At 35.1% G+C, this 23499-nt stretch overlaps 2 protein-coding genes across 6 annotated transcripts in view; one reads left to right on the plus strand and one right to left on the minus strand.

The window, feature by feature from the left end:
• Paqr3 (progestin and adipoQ receptor family member 3) overlaps window positions 1-23499 on the minus strand; it is a 183184-nt gene that overhangs the window by 112669 nt on the left and 47016 nt on the right. Inside the window, exon 8 of one of the 4 annotated variants that reach the window (XR_015452897.1) lies at window positions 1-6077. This exon is cut by the window's left edge and continues 19155 nt beyond it. The exons of 1 other annotated variant lie outside the window; for it this stretch is intronic. The gene's annotated coding sequence lies outside the window, so the exon portion shown is untranslated. Of the gene's footprint in view, window positions 10133-19403; window positions 21739-23499 lie in introns of those variants that run through there. 2 more of the 4 variants (XR_002396170.2, XR_001183707.3) reach the window with 2 other exon arrangements.
• The window catches only part of Bmp2k (BMP2 inducible kinase), a 126851-nt gene that overhangs the window by 80241 nt on the left and 23111 nt on the right, over window positions 1-23499 (plus strand). The window contains exons 10-15 of one of the 2 annotated variants that reach the window (XM_004848007.4): window positions 4669-4829; window positions 7089-7285; window positions 9759-9857; window positions 10713-10897; window positions 12231-12388; window positions 19299-19409. In XM_004848007.4, coding sequence (XP_004848064.1) covers window positions 4669-4829; window positions 7089-7285; window positions 9759-9857; window positions 10713-10897; window positions 12231-12388; window positions 19299-19409 — 911 coding nt within the window. The remainder of the gene's footprint in view (window positions 1-4668; window positions 4830-7088; window positions 7286-9758; window positions 9858-10712; window positions 10898-12230; window positions 12389-19298; window positions 19410-23499) is intronic. The other variant, XM_004848008.4, reaches the window with a different exon arrangement.

Genomic DNA, 23499 nt, shown 5'->3' on the forward strand with positions numbered 1-23499 from the left:
ATGAGGGATTGGGGGGACATCTAGACACAAGCCATAACAGCAAGTATGAAATAGGCTTTAAAAAATATTAGATACAAGATTTTTATCTAATATAAAAGTTTGAAATATATTGTGAGAACCGGGCATGGTGGCACACACTTGTAATCCCAGCACTTTGGAGGCTGAGGCAAGAGGATTGCCACAAGTTTGAGGCCAGCCTGGGGTACATAGCAAGGCCAGCCTGAACCTGTGTAGTGAGACCCTGTCTTAGAAAGAAAGAAAGAGAGAAAAAGAGAGAGAAAGGAAGAAAGAAAGGTGTTAAGACCTGAATCTTTTAATGACTTTCTGTATTTATTTTTTTGAACTTAAAAATTAATAAACAGGACCATTTGTTAGATTATCAGACAAGTGCAGTATTGCATTTGGGGAGATTTCTTGGTTACAGCTTCTTTTTATATTATATCTTATGCTAATTATTTTGACATACAGAAAGATATTTGTCATATGCATTTTATATGCAAGATACAGATACTGGAATTGCACAGAGAAAGAAGTAGTTATTTCCAGGGAGTTTTCAGTTGTAACTGTAAATGATTACTACCTGATACATAGTGGGCTACTCTGAGAGTGTGAAGGAAAAGACTGGGAGGAAGGAAAACAAGAGGATGAAAGGAGTACTTTCTCTAGGAGTTGCAGAATTCTTTCTTGAAGGATGGGTCCTTAGTTCCCTGGAGGGGTTGGAATGACTAAAGCAGGTAGGCAGTTTAGGCAAGAATGGTCCTGGTAATACTACAGGACTAGAGCATAAGGGGACATACTCATAGTGGTGGGGGAGGAAGCTGGAATATAGGTAATATCAGTCATGAGCAACCCTGTTTGTATGGCATGCTGAGAAATGAGGACTTTGTCCTTTAGGCCATTGACTCTTCAACCTTCAGTCAAATCTGTTGAGACTTGGTTATGAGATGTGTTAGAAATGATCTTTACTCATAAATTGTTAAAGTATCATTTGTGATTTACTTTTAAATAATCTAATATCACTAAAAATATCTTCATTCACTTGAATTTCAAAGTGCTGTTTTGAGGAAGAGGTGGAATAAAGTTACATCTAATCTGCAAGAATCTAACACGACCACAATTCTGTCTTATCTGTGATAGAGCTTTGATTATCAGCCACTGTTGTTATTGAGTGGTAATTATGAATTATTTTAAGAAGTTAGTTGAATTTTATTGTTACTTGTTTTTAATTGTTGAGCAAAAAACCTTTAAGAAGGTAGTTGCACGTTAAAAAATGAGTCAACTGAACAAGGATGATTTGAGTATCTTTTCAATGTGACACAAGTTGTAGTTATACAGTCATAAAGGAAATAAAACCATTTGGATTTGCAGTGCTTGTTTTAAACATTCATATATATGTATGTGTCAAAACAACATGGTGGTCCATTAATGTGTACAGTTTTTCTGATTTTAATGACTTAAATTTGCAGAACTTATTTACAGTACATTAAATCTGTGCCTTATGTATATTAAAATATGAAGTTCATTGGTGCTGATTGCTCATTCAGATAAATTTACTCTATTAAAGTCACTAAAGAACTTGAAAAAATCTAAATGTGTACAAAGCTTAATATTAAAAATTAGTTTTTTCATGTAAATGCCATATTTTAAGGAGAGAATCTTTACAGAGTTTCATTATTCAGCAAGCTGGAATGGATGTTTTTTTTTTTTTAATTCTTTTATTGGTACATTTTAGGTATACAACACAATTACATTTCTCACTGGGAATTGTACCTTTACATGATGCATCTTGGTTCTTATTTCTTCCCCATTCCTAGCCCTCCCTTCACCCCCTCCACCCTTCCCTATTTACAAAGACTTTATTTCCATTTTTTCCATTTCTCAGCATTTTTCCTTTTCCTTCTTTCCTTTTCCCTGCCCCTCCCACTACCCCTACCCCTTTGGACCTTTTCTTCCTATTTTGCATTATCGATTATTCATTCTAATCATTGGTACATTTTAGATATACAATATAATGATATTCATCATTGGAAATTTGCACCTTTACATAGTTTCTCTTGGTTCCCATCTTTCACACTTGCCCAGTCCTCCCTTCAACCACTCCATTCCTCCCTATTTACAAAGATTTTGTTCCTATTCTTCCATTTTCTCACATTAGTTCCATTCCCTTCTTTCCTTTCCCCTACCCCTCCCACCTCCTTCCCCTTTGCCCCTTTAAATCCTATTTCACATTAGCTATCATACATTTTAGTCCCCATTTACACTTTGAGTTTCTCACACCAGAGAAACTATTCAGTATTTATACATGTTTGTCCTATTTCACTTAGGAGTATTGCCTCAATGTGCATCCATTTAGCTATAAATGTCTCTAATTTCTCATTTTTTATGGCTGAGTAGTACTCCATTTTATAAAAAAACCACATTTTCTTTATACAGTCTCCAGTTGATGGGCATTTGGGCTGTTGCCAAGTTTTAGCTATCACAAACTGTGCTGCTATGAACATGGGTGCACATATATCACTGTGGTATGATTCTTTTAATTCTTTGGGGAAGATCCCCAGCAGTGGAATAGCGGGGTCAAATGGGACTTCCAGTCCTAGTTCTTTGAGGTATCTCCATACTGATTTCCACAGTGCTTGCACCAGTCTACACTCCCATCAGCAGTGGAGCAGGGTTCCTCTTTCCCCACAGCCCCGCCAGCATTTGATATTGGTTGATTTCATGATAGCAGCCATTCTTTCTGGAGTGAGGTGGAATCTCAGCATTGTTTTCATTTGCATCTCTCGAATGACCAGTGACGTTGAACATTTTTTCATGTATTTATTTGCTATTTCTACTTCTTTGTCTGAGAAATGTCTATTCATTTCAGATGCCCATGTAATGGGTGTTTTAATCCATCTGCCCTGCCTTCAGTCTGTGGGAACCTGCTTTACTTCTCAAAAACCTAAACTTGGCTTGTGGTTTCAACATTGTTAAACATGTGAAAGTTATCTGACATATGTGCTTGAAAGATGGAAATGTTGAGAACTGGCAGAAGGAAACACTGAAGGATTTTAAGGAGGAGAGGAGTCTGAGTGTTTAGGAAGATTATTCAGGTGATAGGAGGAAAGCACAGAAAATGGCACTAGGAAGGTTGTGAGGATGAAGGTGAGGCAGTGCAGCAATGTTGATGCAGTAATTATTGTCTTCAGTACAGTTTTTGCTTCTCTTTGCCTAATCTGTCCAGATATTTTTCCCATCCCTTCCTTCATAGAGAATGCTTAGTCTTTTTTTTCAGTCTAATGAAATAATATTCATTTAAAAATTTTACTCTCTAGTGCCTACCTGAAGCCTTTTCTAGCCAAATTAAGGATAGAATTACTTCTTCATGAAACTCTTGGCAGCACTAGCTTGGCTCTGAATATTTTACTCTTACATTTTGATATATTTTCACCAACACGTGCCCTGTCTTCTTATATATCCTGTAAATTCTCTGAGGATAGAATGTTGTACAGTGAACATCAGAAATGTAGAATAAGTATTAATACATTGTTAAATAAATTAGATATTAGATTGAACAAGGTCTTCCTGACTTATAACATGCTTTTTAGAAGATTCCTCTTTGATCATGCATGTTGTGTATCTCTAAAGAGCAGTGTAGATCAGGAACTTAGAAAGGTGAAATTCAGCCTATACAGCGTACTTAAGAAAGAATGGAGAGCTAAAAGAAAGGTTGTATACAATATTTCTTCCAAATTACTTGAGGTTAGGGAGTGTATACCATTGATTTTAGTGCCACACTCCATAATGTGAATTCATACTAAAGTGAGCTATGATTGTTTATATGTATAAATGATCTTTTATTGCCTTAGCTCAATTTTCATGTTTTGTTCAATATCTACCTATCCCATTTAAAAGATGTTATTTTTAGAAGACAACACACTTTCTATTCCCATGATATATTTCTGTTTTTCTGAAATCTTTTGATTTAATTTTGTCTTTCCTGTTGGAAAGATAGTTGTTAACTGGGCTCCCTCTTGTGGTGCATATAGATAGTGGGAAAGAGTTTTACATGGATGCAGTTATAGATAGGGTTTTCTCTAAATACAGCGGCTGTAAGCTTGATAAATTATATGTAAGTATTAAATCACTTGAATATATGGTGAGATAATTTAGTAAAGAAATTTTATGACAAACCCTCCTAGAAAGTGAAAAATTGACCCAATTGAAAAGTATTTGAGTCTTTATACTGAATTTATATAAAGAAAAATTGATAATTGATATTTTAAAATATGTAAATTAGAGAGTCCAAGTTAGAGGAGGTTATTTCTTCTTGCTTCGCTTCAAAGAGTTCATTTTCAGCTTTTTTTCTGAAACCCTATGAGAAGGTTTTTGTTTCCTTTCAATCTCATCTCATTTCCTTAAAGGTAGTCGTTAGGACTATACTGTTTCTGCCACCTTCTATAGCAGACTATACATGGTAGCATACTGTTTTAAGGAAAATGGTTAATTTTATTTTTTTACTTTCCAATCATCATTAAACATGTACTATTTGAGAGAGATTTAGGAGGAAGCCAAGAGAACAATGTGATCGTCTGTAATAATTAAATGCATGTGTTGAAATATTTTACAGAAAAAAGTAAATTAGAAATAATCCCAATATTTGGAATGAAATGCGTTCTTCTGTTGTAGAATAACAGATACCATTGGACCAACGGAAACCTCAATTGCACCAAGACAAAGACCAAAGGCCAACTCTACTACTGGCACTCCTAGTATGTTGACTATTCAAAGTTCAGCAACACCTGTGAAAGTCCCTGATCCTGGTGAATTTGGTAACCACAGACCAAAAGGTAGTGTAACCTGGTCTCTTCTTTGTCAGTGTAAATAAACCCATTATGGTTTGATTTCCTACAGGTATAAATCAACAGCAAACTCTATATTGAAAGCAGGTAACATAATGTTTCAAGAAGCTTTCTGCTGATGTCTAAGAAACCTGGCTGTTTTTCTAAAGGTAAAGAAAGGGAAGTTATTGGCAGGGTAAAAGCATGATATAAAAAGCTCACAATTTGCTTTGGTTCTGTAAATATAAACTTATTTCTAGCGTCATCAACTAGTAGGGTTGAGGTAGGTAATGATAAAGTTCAAGAGTATAGACAACTCTGTGTGGTACTGTAAATAAGGTAGTTGAAACTCTAACCTTATAAAGTTGTATCTTTGTACTGAATCGAAAGCTTGGCAAAAGAATCATGTGGACATTACAATTTAAAAACTGGTCTCATTTGAGTTTTAGAAAAAATATTTTTCTAATCTAAAATATAAGAATTATGGTATGGAGTGATACTTTGAAATTTTGTTTTCAGCCAGGGATGGTGGTGGTGCATACCTTTAATCCCAGCTACTTAGGGGACACTGAGGCTGGAGGATTATGAGTTTGAGGTCAGCTCACCCCAGGGCAACTTTGTGAGTCCCTGTCTCAAAATAAGAAAGGCCTGAAGATGTAGTTCAGTGGTGGAATGTTTGCCAAACATGAATGAGGCTCTGGGTTCAATTCCCAGTGCTACAAATGGGAGGAAAATTCCCCTGAGGAAACAGTCCTGATTTTAGAGTGTAAACCTTATCTCTTAAGGGTCTGGGGTATAATGTGAAGATTCACCTCAAAGAAACCCTGATTTGTACTTTATTTCATGACAAATCTGCCCTTTTAATGTTAAAATGTTTTCATTTAAGATACTATAATGGTGAAGAGCCTGTTCTTTGAAGCTCTTGAATCTGCTTTGAGTATTTCTCTCATTTTTTTAGCAACATATCTTTAAAAGATTCTAGCACCTATTTTATGGGATTGTTGGGAGGATTAAGTAACTGCTTAATACAGCACCTGATACAAAATATGTGATTATTGAGTGATTATTGTTTTAGTCAGGTTTCTATCAATATAACAAAATATCTGAGGGAATTAATTAGAGCAAAGGTTTATTTTGGCTTACAGTTTTTGAAATATCAGTCCATGATTGGGTGTACCAATTGCTTTTAGGCCTCTGTTGTTAGTGCTGGATAGCAATGCAGGGACCACGTGGTGGAACAAATTGTTTACTTCATGGCTAGGAAGCAAAAGAGGAAGAAGCTGGGGTCCCACAATCCCCTTCAAGGGCTCAGCCCCAATGACCTAAGGACCTTCCACTAAGCCTCATCTCTTAAAGTTGTACTACCTCCCAGTGGTGCCACCATGGGGACTAATCTTTCAACACATAGATCCCTGGGTTGTGAAACATCTGAACTATTCATAAATTATATTTGAATAAAGGTAAGTCACTGGGCGAGAAAACAGAAATTACACTGTATTAGATGTTATATTTCCTTTTTTTGATATTATATACTTTTTATTTTTTAGCTAATTTTAAAAGTTTATTTGTAGACTTTTTTTTTTTTGTACTGGGGATCGAGGCAGGCGGCAGAACCACTGAGCTAAATCCCTGGCCCCTATAGAATTTTTTAAAAATGAAATTTATAGAGCTTGTAAGTAAATATCCATTTAGGAGATCGTGTTAATAGATTCACTACAGTAAGCATTTAATGAACATTTTTAATATAAAAGTCTCTTTACATCTCCAACAGATAAGTATTATTCTATCTTTCAGGGTCTGTGGCTAGAAAATAGCCATGTAAACCATTAATATGCAAGACAGAATGAAGTAATGAATTGAGTGAAATTGTTAGATGAAGGAACAAGGAAGAGATTTGAACTAAACTTTAAAGAACAAGAATGTGAATACTTGGAAATGCCATTAGACATTTAGAGAATTGTTTCAGTGAAAGTACTCATAATAATACATAATAGAGTTGAGATTTGTAGGTCAAACTGATAGGGCTGGTGTGTTTATAGAGAGATGAAGCATAAAACAAAGTGTTTCTAGGACTTTTTCAGAGTTGCAGATGACAAAATTAAGTTTCCTAGGCACTTAAAATTATAGTAAATTCTTTAGATTGTGCATATGGAAGGTTTTCATTTATAAATTAGTAATATAAATGTGCTAGTTAAATAATTATTGATATCTAGCCACTTTGCTGAAATTATTAATACATTAATAGAAGTTTTTGGAAACCTATCTCAGGAGCCTTGAGACCTGGAAATGGCCCTGAAAGTTTACTGGGCCAGGGGCCCCCGCCTCAGCAGCCGCTGCAGCAGCACAGAGTCCTCCAGCAGCTCCAACAGGGAGACTGGAGATTACAGCAGCTTCATTCACAGCATCACCATCCTCACCAGCAGCAACAGCAGCACCAGTTACTTCAGGACGCTTACTTGCAGCAGGTAAACCCCCTGTTGCTTTGGACATGAGGTAGTGCTTTAAAATTCATACATCAGTAGAATATCACTGAATTCTTTTTGTAGTATGGGCACTGTCTTAGTTAACTTTTTTCTCATTGCTGAGACAAAATATGTGACACCCAAAGTTAAAGGGAGAAAGGTTTATTTACCTCAACAGTTTGTAGAGGTTTCAGTTCATAGTTGGCTGGCTCCAAGGCAGGGTGACATGGCAGAGGGGCATCACAAAACAGGCAGGCAGAAGGCAGCAAGCAGCAAATGCCCAACAGTGACAAGTGACCCTCTTTCTGTCTCTCATATTTTATTCAGGCTACCCACCCTTAAACAGGAAGCATTCACACCCTTAATCCTGGCCCTGAACCATGAATCCATCCCGGCATCATATCCTTGATCCCAGCATACATACCTTAGATCCAGCCACCTCTAAAAAGCCCCATCTATGATCTCATGAGGCTTTGAGCAGGACATCTAGACACAGGCATAACATTCTGCCCCTGTCCCCCCAAACACTCATGCACATCTCTTTATGCAAAAGGTCTATCTCTAAGAATTTTCAAAGTCCTAACATTTTCAGCATTGCTGAAAAGTCCCAAGTCCAAAGTCTCCTCTGAGATTTAAGGCAGACTCTTAGCTGTGAGCCCCTGTACAAATGGAAAGTTAAACACTTACAATATACATAGGATAAACATTTCTATTCCCAAAGGTACAAAGAGGGGGATAGAAAGGAATGGGACCAAAGCAAGACCAAAATTCAGCAGGGCAAACATTAAATCCTATAGTTTTTGTGGTTTTTTTGGTATCAGAGATCGAACTTGGGACCTTGCGCTAGCAAGGCAGGTGGTGGAACCACTAAGCCGAATCCTATAGTTTCATGTCCAACATCCCTGGAAATATGTGGCAAGTTGTGAACTCCAAAGAGTTTGGGTTGCTCTACCCCTGTAGCACTTCAGGTGGTTTTAGTGCCTATGGCTTCTCTCTGGCTGGCTTTGGTCACTCTTTGCAGCTTTCCTCAGATGATCTATGCTCCTGACTTCTCCAACCTTCTGGGGTCTCCACTGCACCTTTGGCTTCACAGGCACAGCTTCACACACTGCCCTCTCAGGGGCACACTGCCTCACCTCCCAGGCCTTCTCAAATCTGGGTGGAAGCCTTCCTGTTCTCACAACTCTTGCATTCTGCATGCACCTAAAACCAGCACCACATGGATGATGCCAAGGTCTAGATGTCTCCCCAAAGCCTCATGTCATAGGTGAGGCTTTTTCAGAGATGGGTGGATCTAGAGCATGATGCTGAGATTAAGGTTGTGTGGTTACTAAATTGGTCTACTGAATGGTTTGGCATAGTTCTGTGTGTAAGTGCTATCTGCCCTAAGGGTAGCCTATGTAAAATATAAAAGGACAGAAAGAAGCTGCTATTGCCCCTTGTTGCTCCCTTGCTGCCTTCTACCTGCTATGAACTGTTTCTCTTCTGTGATGTCCCTCTGCCATGTCACCCCCTTGGAGCCAGCCAGCTATGAACTGAAACCCCTACGAACTCTGAGGCTTATAAACCTTTCCTCCTTTAACTTGGGGTATTAGGTGCAATGAGAAAAGTAATTTTAAGATATGCACCTTGAACTGAAGATTCAAAGCAAGCATTTCACCTGTTTCCCGAATAGAAAACAGTATGTAGTTAGTTTACACTTGAGATACTTAAGGATACTTAGTTAAACTGAGTTGCATCATGGCCTTAGGAAGTACAGAATATACATCTAGTCATTTGGTAATGCTATTGTGGGAAAATGATATTAGTCTTTTCAAAGTAACATTGTCTTATATTTTTTTCTTTGTCCTTTTTTTCTGAGTGGATTGGCATGAGTGCAAAAAGAGATATTTAAAGTTGGAAGGGCAAAAAATAAGCTTAACTCTTTTCTGTCCTTTGCTTCATCAGAATCTACAGATTTCTAGTTTCACTAAAATATTTTGAGTTGAACTACTGTTAACACCATCATTTTCATTTCCTGTAATATTTTTGAGCCAGTTGTATGCATGATACTTCTCAGGGGATGTCACCCTGTAATTTTGCTTGATATAGCTAGAGTGGAAGGGGTAAGGAAATGGTGCATGATCGGATGGCCAAAAGACACTACTGAAGGTGAAACAGAGGAAAGTGGGATTTATTGTAATGGGTCCTGGCGCGAAGTTGCTTCAGTGGCCTTTATCCTCTAGGAAGAGATGATGAAAGTGTTTAGCATCAACTTTCTTCCAGATGTCCTTAAACTGCTTTGAATATGGTTTTAGTTAAATCTGTTATGTTTCATTGACAATAAAACAATTCTGATAACAATATATAACTTATAGTTACTTACGTACTATAGCTACTTTCTATGTTATTGCCCTGGTAAAATCAGTACTTAGAAAAAGGGATTTTGGCATAGAAAGGCATGAGTAATATTTTTTTTGGTCTTTTCTCATTATAGTACCAGCAGGAAGTGCAGCAGCAACAGATACTTCAGCAACAGTTTTTAATGCATTCAGTATATCAGCCGCAACTTCCTGCATCACAGTATCCTACAGTGGTAAGTGTTGTATAATTTCTAGAGATTTCTCTCTGGGTATGTATTATAATTTTGCAATTCACAGTATAAATGGTGTTATATAGAATTTAACAATTCAAAATAAGTTCAAGTTAGTGAATTGACATGTATTTTATTGAAGACAGCCATATATTCTCAAGAAGCCTTTAATTATACTGACCTGTGGTACCTGAAAATGGCATATTGGAATTGACTGGTACCATGCTTCTTTTATAAGGAAAATGATTTGGCCTGTGTCCCTTTTATTCAGTAAATACCTGTTGAGTAAAATGAAATTGAAAGGAAAAGTATATGTGCTTTAGATACCTGTGCCTCAGGACCTTTTTTGTAGTAACTAGCATACTAGTGATTTTAAGTATTTTCTTGCTTTTTCTAAAATACTTAACATGTTCATGATAGGGCCATAATTCATATTTCCCTGCTTGGCAGCCTGAACCACAAGTGGTACATGACTGTCCCATGTGTAACTGTACTACTTGTATTACCAATGGTGCAAGGTGTCTGATGGGACAGTCATGCATGTATCATTGGTGGTACATGCTGCCCTGTGGGACAGTCATGCCTATACCACCCATGTTCAAGCCAGTGGGAATGTGAGAAAGGAGGATCTTTTAAAAACATGGCCAAGGGAGCCTAGCTTTACGACCTTTTAAATAGATACAATTCATCCTGCTATGTAGTTTTCTAGTTAATGGAGCTGCTCCTTCAAATATACATTGTGTTTTAGATTTCTAGTTTGCCACCAGTTTGAAAAGGAAGAACTATGGAAAATATTTGTGAAACAGAATGCTTCAGTGAGTCAAGGGTTCATCCAGGTGATGGTGTTTGTTGTTTCAGATGCAGCAGTATCAGCAGGCTTTCTTGCAGCAGCAGATGCTAGCTCAGCATCAGCAGTCTCGACAACAGGCATCACCTGAATATCTTACCTCCCCTCAAGAGTTCTCACCAGCCTTAGTTTCTTATACTTCATCACTTCCAGCTCAAGTTGGAACCATAATGGACTCCTCATATAATGCCGATAGGCAAGTATTTTTCCTGTCAGTGCAAAGCAAATTATTGTGGAAGTGGATGTTATTTGTTGAGTGGAGAAGAGGTCATGTTCTTGAGTTTTTCCCCTTTCTGCTCTTTGTTCTGAGAGCCCTGAAAGTGCTTGAAAATAGTTTTGGGATTAGAGATGGGCTTCTGTCAGATGGAGTTAGATTTGGGCCATGGCAATATGTAAGTTCTGTTTATAAGCAAATATGTGTACTTCTAGGTATTAGTGTTTTTCTTTCTGTACTCTAACCTGAAATAATTGGTTAAACATTCTGTTCTTTGTTCATATATACTGAGGAAGCTTAGAATAAGGGATTAAATGGACATCTTCTTTTCCATTCTAAGACAGTGAGAGTGGCAGTGAGAGTAAGCTGCCAATGGAAAAGTGCATTTAAAAGAATGAGTCAAGTCTTGCGAACTTGAGATATTTCTTTGAACATGAAGATTCTCCCACCACTGTCAGTATTAGAGGATCTGGTTCTGAATGATGAAAGAAACTTGGACAGCTTTGTTACATTACCTCATTCCCATGCTGTGGTTCCAGACTTGGGTTAAGGGAGAGGTACCCAGGGACTCTTGGCTTAAGAAGTCTTTCAATTCATATCTTCCCTGAAAAGCCCAGAAGCCTGTCAGGTAACTTTCAAAGAACCAGTCCTCTCAGTTTCCAGACTATAGATGCTTTAAACACCAGGAATAATTTATTATGAACATACAAAATAACCATCATTTAACTTCAACTACTTCATAAAGCAGTCCTAGCAGCTCATCCTCTGTGGGTAGCTATATGAAACAAATATCTTTTTCAAAAGGAAAATTACTGTAGTATCCTGCATAACCAGGACTGTATTTAGTAAGTAGTTATTTTAGAGTAATACTATTTGGTATTGTAGCTGATTTTCACCTTCAAACTTGTATACTATGGGAATAATAACCAGTATTTATTGAGTGCTTCTTTTACTTTATTATTTTATTTTTCCCAGATACTATTCTTGTTTTATGTTTTACATCATTTAATCACCTCAGTAATCCTGTGAGGTAGATACTGTCACTCTTCTGCTATAGATGAGGAAGCTGCTGCACAGAGAGGTTAAGGACCACAGCTAGCGTTCTTTACACAGGAGATAACAGAGGTAGTGTGCCTTATGGAGGTGGTTCAAATCCCAAGTGTTCTTTCTCTCTACCCCATACCCATAATCTGCCATTTCCATTGCAGTAAAATGGTCTGGTTATTTAAGCATCCATAAAGTGTGAACTGGTGCACTGTAAGTTTTTCTAAATTCTGATGTTTTTCCCTTCTCTTTCTTCTCTCAATTATAACAGGTCAGTGTCTGAGAAAGAAGCAGTTGCAAATTTTACAAGTCAGAAGAACATCAATAACCCACCTGATATGTCAGGGTGGAATCCTTTTGGAGAGGATAATTTCTCCAAGTTAACAGAAGAAGAATTGTTGGACAGAGAATTTGACCTTCTAAGATCAAGTAAGGGACACTTGAAGGCTTATTTTGCATCAGAGTAAAATAACAACTCTATAATTATTCAGCAAGGCCAAAGACCATTTTGAGGAGACATATAGAAAATTCTTTTTGTGCATTTGAGGGCAAAATTCAGGCCATCTTCTTTCATATATACTATCAGACTATGTTGTATGCATTAGAAACTAGTCGCTTGATATAGTAGCTGTTAAACCGAAGATTGCTGATAGTATGTTGATACCCTGACATTTAAATACTACATATCTATGAATGTTAAAATCACAATATCTCCAAAACATGGGAAATTAATGTTCAAATAAAAAGGGAGACATTAGTATCTTACCTTACTAATCATTTTGTAGCTCTGTTTTTTGCACACCCAATTGAAAATATTGTGGGTCTGAGATGCCCTTTGAAAATGCCTGAAAGAAAATGGGGGCTACTACATTATGTTAATGTTCTGTAAAACCTTTTTAATGAGTGGTTACATGGAAGGGCTGCTTTGTTGTCCTGATATGGCGAAAGTTAAATAAATTGTTTTCCACTTTAAATCAATTATCTCAATGTTTTTACTTGGAATCATTCATTGCCTTTTCTTAAACTACCTAATAATATGTCAAGCCTCCCCATACATATTTTAGAAATGTTCTTTTTTTTTGAAGAGGGGTCTGGGATGTTTTGAGATTTGCAAGCTAGGATCATAAAGGTTACTTCTGGAATACACATAATTTTCAGGTTTCTGGTGTGTGTGCATGTGTGCACATGCACATACAAAAGTATGTTTTTACCTTCTGCATGTGAAAAGAAGGTCCCAGTAGTGCCCAGTTCATATTTTATTCATTTAACTGGTCTTCTGAATTCATTTAGTAGATGAAATGTTTGTTCTAAACTGGCATATATTTTATGTAAAATTTATAAATTCCTTGCATTCAGGTAAGGATAATTGTTTGAGATTTAAATTTGTATTTTACATATCAGGTATATATTCTGAAAGTCCAATTGATTAAACGTAGATATAAAAATGAGTTCTGAGCTCTTAATAAAAGTTTGCTAACTGGTAGAACTAATCATATCTTACTACATTTTTTAAACCATACATTTTTTTGTTGCCATTTTGCCCTGCAATTTATGTTGAATAGCCCCCTAAGGAAAAAAGTATCCCTTTCTTTTGAAGAGATAGTAGGTGAAAGATAGAATAGCCAAATCATAGCATACAGGATTATTTTAAAAGCAAAAGGTATTCATTTTACTGTGTTCTGACAAGGGTGTACTAAATCAGTATTTTCTACTCCTTGGGTTAAAAAAAAATCAGTTTATGGAATAGGTAAAAGATTCTCATTTTTTAACCTCATAAAATGTGCTTCTCTAAGCTTAGAATTGTAATGACACTTAAGTTTTATTTATTTGGCATGGGCAAGAATGTTATATGAATATGCCTGTATATATAACTTCACCAGTAATTGGCTCAGCTTGTAAAATCTTGAACCAGCTATTTATTTTCAAACTTCACTGTCAGATAATATGTATAATTTGTACAAATATTTGTGTATATATGTATGCCAAAGATAGTAGACTTCATTGCAGTGTTCATTATAGAAGGGTACCAATGAAAGCACAGGAAGAGCTTTGTCTGAAAGTCAGACTTGGAGCAACCTCTGCCATTTGGAAGAGAATTATTCCCAAGCTACTGAAATCTGTTTCAGTGAAAGGCCTTTGCACTTAATTTAACAGATAGTATCAGAAAATAGGATTTGATCCCTGACAATGGTATTTAATAAGATTATAATCTCTGTGAAATCACTCAGCTGCTGTCAGTCTCACAGTGTTTTTTATAACCTGGGATAGATGGTACCTACTTCATGAGGTTCCATGGAGAACTTAATGAAATAATGCTTTTAAAGAGTTTGGATACTTGTAAATAAATACCACTTTTCCTTTCCTAACCTTCTGTAAACATCTTTAGGGTCTGACTTGAGGTTTTTGGTCTTCAGTTCGATTGGTATTTAAAAATTATATCTAAATGATCAAGTTTCTCAGCTGCTCACTTAATATTAAAAATCACTTTAGAGGGCCAGGGATTTAGCTCAGTGATGCTGCACCTGCCTCGCAAGTGCAAGGTCCTGAGTTTGATCCCTGGTACCTCAAAAAAAAAAAAAAATCAAGTTAGAAATGGCTCTGTGGAGAAACATCAATAGCAGAATAGACAAATTACAAGAAGGAAACCGATGGGAAATGATGTTTTTTTCCTTCATCATTAACAGTCATTGTAATAGGGATCAGAGAAGCTCATCTTTAGTAAAGTTTATAAAGAGATTAACAATGTATAGAATGTGTAGTTTAGAAACTTTTTCTTTCAAAGTTTTATTTAAGTGTGTTCAGTCATTTTTACTATCTCTTTAAGATACAAGCAGTATGTATCTAATATTTGATCTACTTTGACAGGCAAAAGACCTCTGCCAGGACCTTAAGAATGTCAGCAGAGGACTGATTACAGTGAAAATTGGTGGCATTATTGGTTGGTTTTTCTCTCCCTAATGACTTTTTCCAAAATGAAGAAATAAATCACTGATGCATTTGAAATATCAAAACAAAATATTTGTGCCTTGTTTCTTGGCAGAGATATTTTTTAACAATTTCCAAAGTTGCTTCTAAAACAACAAACTATATTTAGTTTTGAAATGCTTTCCAATGAGAAACTGAAAGCCTTTACTTGGTCCTTAAAAATATAGGTATCATCTATATAATGATGTAATGGTTGGGAAGCATCCTACAGTCAGAATAATACATTGCCATTTAAGGTTTTACTTGTAAAGGGATACATACTTCTTTTACAAAAAGAAAAGAGAAAGAATATGCTGTCTGGAAAATATCTAACTTCTGTGCATTATCCAGAAGGTAATTTTAAAAGCATAGTAACATTTTGAGATATTAATATTAGTAATTGATAACAACTTTGGTTTTTTTAGTGATCTTTAAGAAAATAGTTGATTGCATATACTATGCAAAGAGATATAACATAAGATAAACTTGTCTTTTACTTTCATTATAAGTGAATGCTATATATGGTTCAGAAGTTTTAGCATTAGTAATGAAGCTTGTGCAATATTTTTTTAAAACTTAAGCTTGTATTTGTCATTGTCTTTTGTACCAAAACATCCAGATTTTGGATGTTGAATTTACATATCTAATTGTCATAATATTTAATACATTAAATAGTAATTAGAGTTGAGGTGTTTGGGGAAATTATTCAAGTAATTGTATAGTTACTAAATAAGAATAATACTTAAAATTTTTTGATAGTGGATTTGTTTTCCTTTAAAATTTCATCAAAATAAATAAAAAGGAAGAATAGAAGATCCCCAAAATTATAGCTGCTGTACAATTCTACTGAATATGTTTTATATACAAAGCCACAGAATAAAATAGGTATACGTGTCTGAATACGTAGTTTATTGTAAAACATTAACTCTTACTTCCTTTTAGCTCATTTAGACCTAGTACTGTGCCTTCAGTGCAGACTAACACACTTCTCAGGTACACTGGAACAGTTTCAGGGGTATCAGATGAAGGAAGAGTGCTCTTTAAGACCTTAGTCATTAATCTTTTAGCCTTTTCGGCCATTATGCATGTAAGCACAGAATGAACGTTTTAGTTTTTAAAATTTTATGGTGATATTATGGAATATACTTTGATTCTAGGATTTCTGTGTTTTTGCCATTTGTATCAGTTAAAATTCTTGGAAAAGTAACTGTCTTTGCCAACATAATTCTTTTGGGAAGGCAGGAAGAGGTAGGTGGGTTTCTTATATTGGACACAAAGCTGGTGATTCATTGTGATTTAAAGAAAACCAGTCATTTGAAAATAGTACTTAAGTACATTTTAGGGCTGACTATATTTGAAAAGTAGTTTTATCTAACCATCTTATTTATTTTTATTTATAATTATTTAAAATTAATGTGTATTTATTTTGTATTTTGTGTCTTGGGACCCAGCTTATCTTATGAACTTTAGAAATCCAAGTGACTGAAAAACATCCCATTAAAAAGCTGATTCTGGGGCCAAGGATTTAGCTCAGTGGTTCCACTGCCTGCCGCACAAGCACAAGGTCCTGAGTTCAATCCCCGGTATCAAAAAAACAAAAAACCCGATTCTCTTTTGTGAAACATTGAGGATATGGTTCATTTTATTACGAATTTTTTGTTTTAAAATAATTTCTGTTTTAAAATAATGAACTTTACATTGAACAGTGTCTCCCATAGTGTTACTTATGGAGACTCATAAAAAAATTAATTTACCACTAAGTGGCAATGTTTGTACTCTTGTCATAACTGCACAGGGTTCTTTATATATAGTATCATAAATTCCCATATGGATTGATGGAGACAGTATACCAAGTGCACAAGGATTTAAAGAGACTTAGTAGTAATTTGCAGCTTTTTAATCTGGAAACCATTGGTATAATAATAGTTTGTAAATTGGAAAGCATGTTAAAATTCATTTAGGTCCAGGTAACTAAATTTAATATAGGAATCTTGGCAATTATGATGTAGATTGCTTAGGAAGGAAGTTTGGTCTTAATTCAGACTTAAGTCAGTACCTCTGTACTCTTAGTCTTGATTTTCAAGAATGAGGGCTCTTGGACACTGCTGTGTGGTGGTTATCATTCTAAGTTACTCATTTGTTCTTTCCCAGTCCCTATTGCCTTTGTCCTCACTGTTCTGTATACCAGAATCTTCGGGTTAGGGGATGGAAAAGGAAGTCTAGGAGGACAAGAAGTATCCACAGGTAATCTCTCTAATTCAGTGAATTTTAGGCCTGATTATGGCTCCCCAGTAGAGTAAGTTAGAAACCTTTCCTTATGTATTTTCGAACCTTACTTTTTAAGATGCTATAAGAATAGCTTCTCTTAAATAGGTGTTTGATGACAGAATGTTAAAAAAAATTATTTTTCATGGTACAGTAAGCATTTACTGATTTCTTGAATTAAATATACATTTATTATTTTCAAACATAAGACCTAAAATAAATTTTCATTGTTATCAGTTTCAGTGTTGGAGTTGAAAAGTAGCACTTTAGAAATCTGTTTGTTCATAAATCAGTTTTCAGATGTGTTCAGTAACTCAGTATCAGTATCTCAACATAATATTATTATTTCAACAAAATTTTAATTAAAATTTTAAACAACCCAAGATTATTTTGTATGGGTTTTGCAGAGTTTATCTTAGGTATAAAAGCTGTTAATTGTATCTATTGTTCTAAAGGCTTTTTAAACTACCAATTAAGTATATTTAGGATATTATAGACTCCAGGCCTTGCCTTTTCAAGAGTTGTTCTCTGTGGACACCTGGGGTCTTGGTGAAGTGCAAAATCTCAGGATCTCTATATTTTAACTAATTCTTAAGTGATTAGAATGCACATTAACTTAATTTGAGAAGTATTGTCATGCAGTGGTGGTGAACCTAGGCACAAGCTGCTGGGGGCTGTTTGATTCATTGAAAGCTCTAAAACAATGATAGTGAACCTTTAAGTGCTTTCAGTGATAACAAACAGCCTACTCCACAGGTATGTCATAGGTTCACCACCACTGGTCTTGAAGGTTCCCATTACTGTGGGGATCCAGCTTTACCTTGGAGCCTTTTGCTTCTGTCTTAAGTCACAAGTTGTTTTTAGGACTTCCAGTTTTATTTGTATTTCCCTTTCCCACTCCTGCCATACCTTGTACCTTAGAATTCAGTTGAAACCAACAAGGAATTCTTGACTATAGACAAGCCGAAATCTGAATTGGATTTCTATGAATGGTGATGGACCAGAGGCATAGTCCTGGGAATGCCTAACACAGCTGCCTGAATAAGTCTCAAATAGCATACTTTGAATTGCTAAGAATCAGAGGAGAGAGACATTCTGAGAAATCTGGAAGTTCTCCGCTGACACAAGAGTCACTTATGGGAAGAGTTTATGAGCAGGGAAAAGATAATTAAATACCAAATTAAGATACATCACCTCTGCATCTAACATATTAGTCCTACTCCTGCCATGAATGTGCTCCAGGCCTTCCTCTTTCTGGGAGTTGTTCCCCAGGTATCCACTACCTGGCCTCTTAGAAGTCTTTTCTCACCTAATAACTTACCTGATTACTATTTTACTTTGTTACTGCCCACTTCCTTAATTCCTGTTCACTACATTTTTCTCTTTATCTTCATCAGTTTTTTTTTTAAACATACTGCATACATTTCTTCTTATGCTCATTGCTTATTTGTTTTTTCACTATATAAGCTACATGAAGGCAGGGGTGTTTGTTTTGCTTCGTGTTACACACCAATTGCCTAGAACAGTGCTTGGCCCATACTACATGTTAATACTGTATATTTATTGGATGAATAAATAAACTCTGTCCTTATCTGTGTTTTTGTATCTGTGCTTGTATGTGAATGATTTGATACTAATACAAAAATGAGAAATGAATAATAAAGTAAAATATAGTGAATTACTTTTTATTGAGAAATAGAATTTACCTATTTTTATGGATAAATGTCCATTTGCAATATTTTCTTACAAATTTTTTAGGGAAAGTCTGCCCAGATATGTCTTTGTTTAGTAAATAGGGCTTACAGTTAGGTCCAATATGTTAAAACATTACAGATAACTAGTATTTAAATCAACCACATGGGCTTATTTATTGGTTTAATTGTATTTAATGAAACCTAGTACTGATTATGTTGTGAGACTTCCTTTGTAGCAAGAAATAATGTATTAGGCTCCAGATTATACTTTACTACTTAGAACAATGCAACTCTGAATCTAATACTTTTCAAAAAGGCTGTTTTAATTTCACTTTTTATTTATATACAAGTATATCACTTTTGATTTAAAGACCATTTTCTTTTCTTTTTTATTTTATTTCATCTTATTTTTGCAGACAGGCTCGAGGAGAGAGCATCCTCAGATAAGAATGTAGACCCACTTTCTGCTCCACATACCCATCTTCCAGAAGATCTTTTTGGTTCTGTTCGTTTCATTTGTCATTCAGGCAAGTTACATATGTAACATCACTATCATTAAAAAATATTCACAACAATAAAACTTTATTAATGTAAAGTGAGAGTAAAAATCATCTGTTAGTTATGGAGCTAGAATAGAATAATATTTAACCTTTAGGAAGGTTAGACCCTTGTCTTCCTAATGTTTGACCCATTGGGATATTCAGGTGTACCTTTGCCAACATATACAAATATTTATGTATATAATAGCAACATAACTCATTTTCAACTTTATTATTGGATACTATTTTTTAAAAACCCATACATGAAAAAAACCTCTCCATTCTTCATAATTAAAATATATCTAAAGATATTTTTATACTTAGTACTTGCTTAAAAATGTGATATTTTCCTAGTTTATACGTCTTGTAGTTGCATTTAAAAAATAGTAATACAGTTTGTTTGTTTTTTGCGTCACAGTCTTTGTTTTAGCTACTTTTTTCTTCTAATAGCCCAGCCTTTGATTTCAATCCAGAATTTAAATGTTGGTATTATTCACTAGTTAAAACTATTTTTAGTAATAATTTCAAAGTAATAACACTGTTAATACTAGGAAGATACTAGGATGGAAAAGAATCTCACTTTGGCATAAGTGAATTTTTTGTGTGTTTGTGGTCCTAGTGAAAAACATGAGTTTTAATCTTGGTGAAGGGAAGTATGTGGGAAAAAATTAATCTCCATAACTGTGCTCCTCCACATCCCTAATATCCTAGGTTACAAAGCTGATATTTTTTCTTTAATTATAGTATCTCAAAATAGTCTGTTAATTTTCAAGAACCAATGACTTCAGGTACTCATTTGTGTGCAGAAAGCATTTTCTAGCTTTTTCTCATATTCTATGAGGAATTGCATTATCCTTTTCAGGTTGGCACGAACCTCTGCAATGACTTGTTCTTTAATAGCTCCTGATAATACTCTGGGAAAATGACTAGTAGATTCAGGAACTGGAGTAAATCTCAACAATTGGTCTTTTCTCTGGATACCATTATTTGAAGTTGAAGTTGACGTAGAGATTTTGAAGTTAGCAATATGGTTATTGATTGAGCTCAAATATGTTGTTTAACTGATATACATGTAGCAGTCCATTAGGTTGGAAGCATGATTGTCTTTTGGTACTGCCCAGTAGCCAACCCAATCACTACCTAATAATAGTCATTGAATATATGAAAAAATTATGACTATCCACAAAAGATAACATTTGATATAAATGTCCTCCCTCCAGAAAGTTTATTAGACATGTTCATGTAAACATGGGCATTCAGATGATTTAGTTATGAAAAATTAAGTAAATAGCATAAAAGAGTGAATGGTCATAGTAGGAGTGTGCCTCCAGAGAAAAAAGTAATCACTGTATTAGCATTATTAATGTGATACTTATCAGATTCAAAAAGTGTAACTAAAGTAAAAAAAGTAAAATGATATATTACCACTGACCTATGTATTACAAAGCTTAAATAAACTGTTATAATTTTTAAGTATAAATGAAATATTGGAGGCATTCATCTTCCTTTAAAAGTAAGGTACTTGAATCTACTGAAAAAAAATTATTTTCCCCCTAAACTTAGGGAGAGGTTTAAAAAGAAAAGGGGATTCTTTTCAATAAATATATATTCTACCTAACATTCTCAGACTAAAAAGCTTTTGGAGATTTCTAGGGCTAGGACAAAGAAACGCAAGAAATGACTCCTAATTGTGTGTGTACATACACAATGCAAAATATACGTATATGAAAATCCATCTTTTTACTTGGATTTGAGAGTTAATGATTACTAAATAGAATTTAATTTTAAGTAAACCATACAGAGAATGTTACTTGAGAATAAAAAGTCATGTGGCAGAAGGGAAAGAATTTAGGAAGTTCAAGTCTATTAATATGTATTTAAGAACCACTATCCTGAATGTATTGTTCCTTACACTGTTTTTATTAGGAATTCTGTTCTTTATATTTAAAAAAAATTCTGTTAGAACTTTATTACATTTTTTTTCTCTTTTGGTGTTCTTGGGGATCAAACCCAGAGCCTTACTCATGTTAAGCAAGTGCTTTATTACTGAGCTACACTTTAAATCTTAACTTTGTAATGAATTAGTTTTTATTTTGTCCTTTTTGAGTTTATCATTACTTTAAAAAATACTTTTTTGTTGTTTTTTGGTGTTGGCAATCTAACCCAGGATCTTGCACATGCTAGGCAAGTGTGCTACCACTGAGCTGTATCCTCAGTCTTGTCATGTTTTTGAGATGCAGTCTCACTATTTTATCCAGGCTGGTCTTGCTACTGGTTTCAAGCAGTCCTCCTCCTTCAGCCTTCCAGGTAACTGAGACTATAGACACAAAGTAATGTTTTTGTCAGTGACCACAAGCTCATAAGATTACATTAAGACTATTGTGGGAGACAGACTGTGGCTCAGAGGCATGTGCTGGCCCCTGTGATTATCCCCATTCTCCCCTCCCACTATCTGCTGATGAGCTAGCTGTTTTAGTTTATATAAGGCAGTCTAATGTTCACATGAAATGGATTAACAATGCATTTTCCAGAATGTATCCTCCTCTATTCTGGCTTGTTTTGGGGGATAGGGTGCTTTTTTTCAGCTTTTATTTTTTGTGAGTACATGTTTGATTTACACAATGATTACATTCCATATGGGGAGTTTGTACATCTACATAACACATCCCAATTCTTTTTTCATTCCTTCTTTGCCCTTCTCCCTTCATCCATCACTTAGTCCCCTTTCCATTTGAAACAGATCTACATACTTCCTATTATCTGTCTTTTATTTTGCTCTTTATTTATATTTTGGGAATCTCATATAAAAGAAACCATGGGATATTTTAAGCTTGTATATCTGACTTATTTCACTTAACATTATGGTCTCAAGATGCATCTATTTTCCTAAAAATGACTCACGTTTATCCTTCTTTATGGCAGAGTAGTACTTCATTGTGTATAAATAGTACATTTTCTTTATCCATTTCCTGTTGATAGGCATGTAGGCATTTCCAAGATTTAGCTATTGTGAATTGTACTGCTATATGCTTGAGTATGTGTGTATCGCTATAATATAATGTCTTTAACTCCTAACACAGTTGATGAAGTTTGGTTGCATGTGTGTGTGTGTGTGTGTGTGTCCTTTGCCCCTCCTTCCATCATAGTTTTGACACAGTTTCGGTTGAATTACTGTTCAATCTGTATATTTTTTAATATATAAATAATTGTCACTACTGAGGTCCAGTATACCGTCCAGTATTCCTTTCTCCTGTAAGGTTTTGTTTTTCCTAGAATTGATTACTTTGTTTATAATTACTATGATTTTTGTTTGATTAGTTTTTTATGTGTCCTATCATTAATTTATCTCCATTTGAAGTGTAAATTTCCTTTTAATCTTAAATTGGCTATCATTTTTATTTTTATTTGGTTACATGTCTTACAGAGCTCTCCAATCTGGGCAGGATGCACACTTTTAATCCTAGTATTTTCTTTCATCCTTTAGCCTTCCTGGAAATTTCTGTCTCCTCTGTTCTCCTTCGTTGGTTTATTGGTAGAGCACCTAACTCTTCTAGTCATTTCTTGAGAAGGTATGTGTGGTAGGAAAATTTTAAAACTTTGCTGCCAAAAAATGTCTTTCTTCCCCAGACTGTAACTTGATTATTTGCCTGGGAATTAATTCTAGGGTAGGTATAAGTTTCTCTGTAAATTTTATAGGGACTGTTTCATGGTATTCTACCTTTTCATATTGCTACCAAGAAATACAATACCATTCTGATCACTGATCCTTTATCCATGACTTTGGTGAGTCCCCCTCTTCTCTTTTGTCATTTTTAGCACCTTATTAACTTGCTATAAATATTGAAGATATTTGACATTATATTGGGTCATTTTTTTTTTACCATTGTACTTGGGACTTGGGCCTTTTCAGTCCAGAAACTTACATTTTCTTGCTTTATATCTTTAGGTAATCTCTCTCCCCCTCTCCCTCTCTCTCTCCCTCTCTCTCCCCTCCTGGTCTTCCCTTTTTAAAAACCCTGTTACTAGGGTTTATGCCTATAAATTGATCCTATAAAATTTTCCCATTTTCCATCTCTGT

Source organism: Heterocephalus glaber, unplaced genomic scaffold (assembly GCF_053883595.1).
Source record: "Heterocephalus glaber isolate CG9 unplaced genomic scaffold, H.glaber_assembly_v1.0 deba00001454, whole genome shotgun sequence".
Classification (NCBI taxonomy): Eukaryota; Metazoa; Chordata; class Mammalia; order Rodentia; family Bathyergidae; genus Heterocephalus; species Heterocephalus glaber.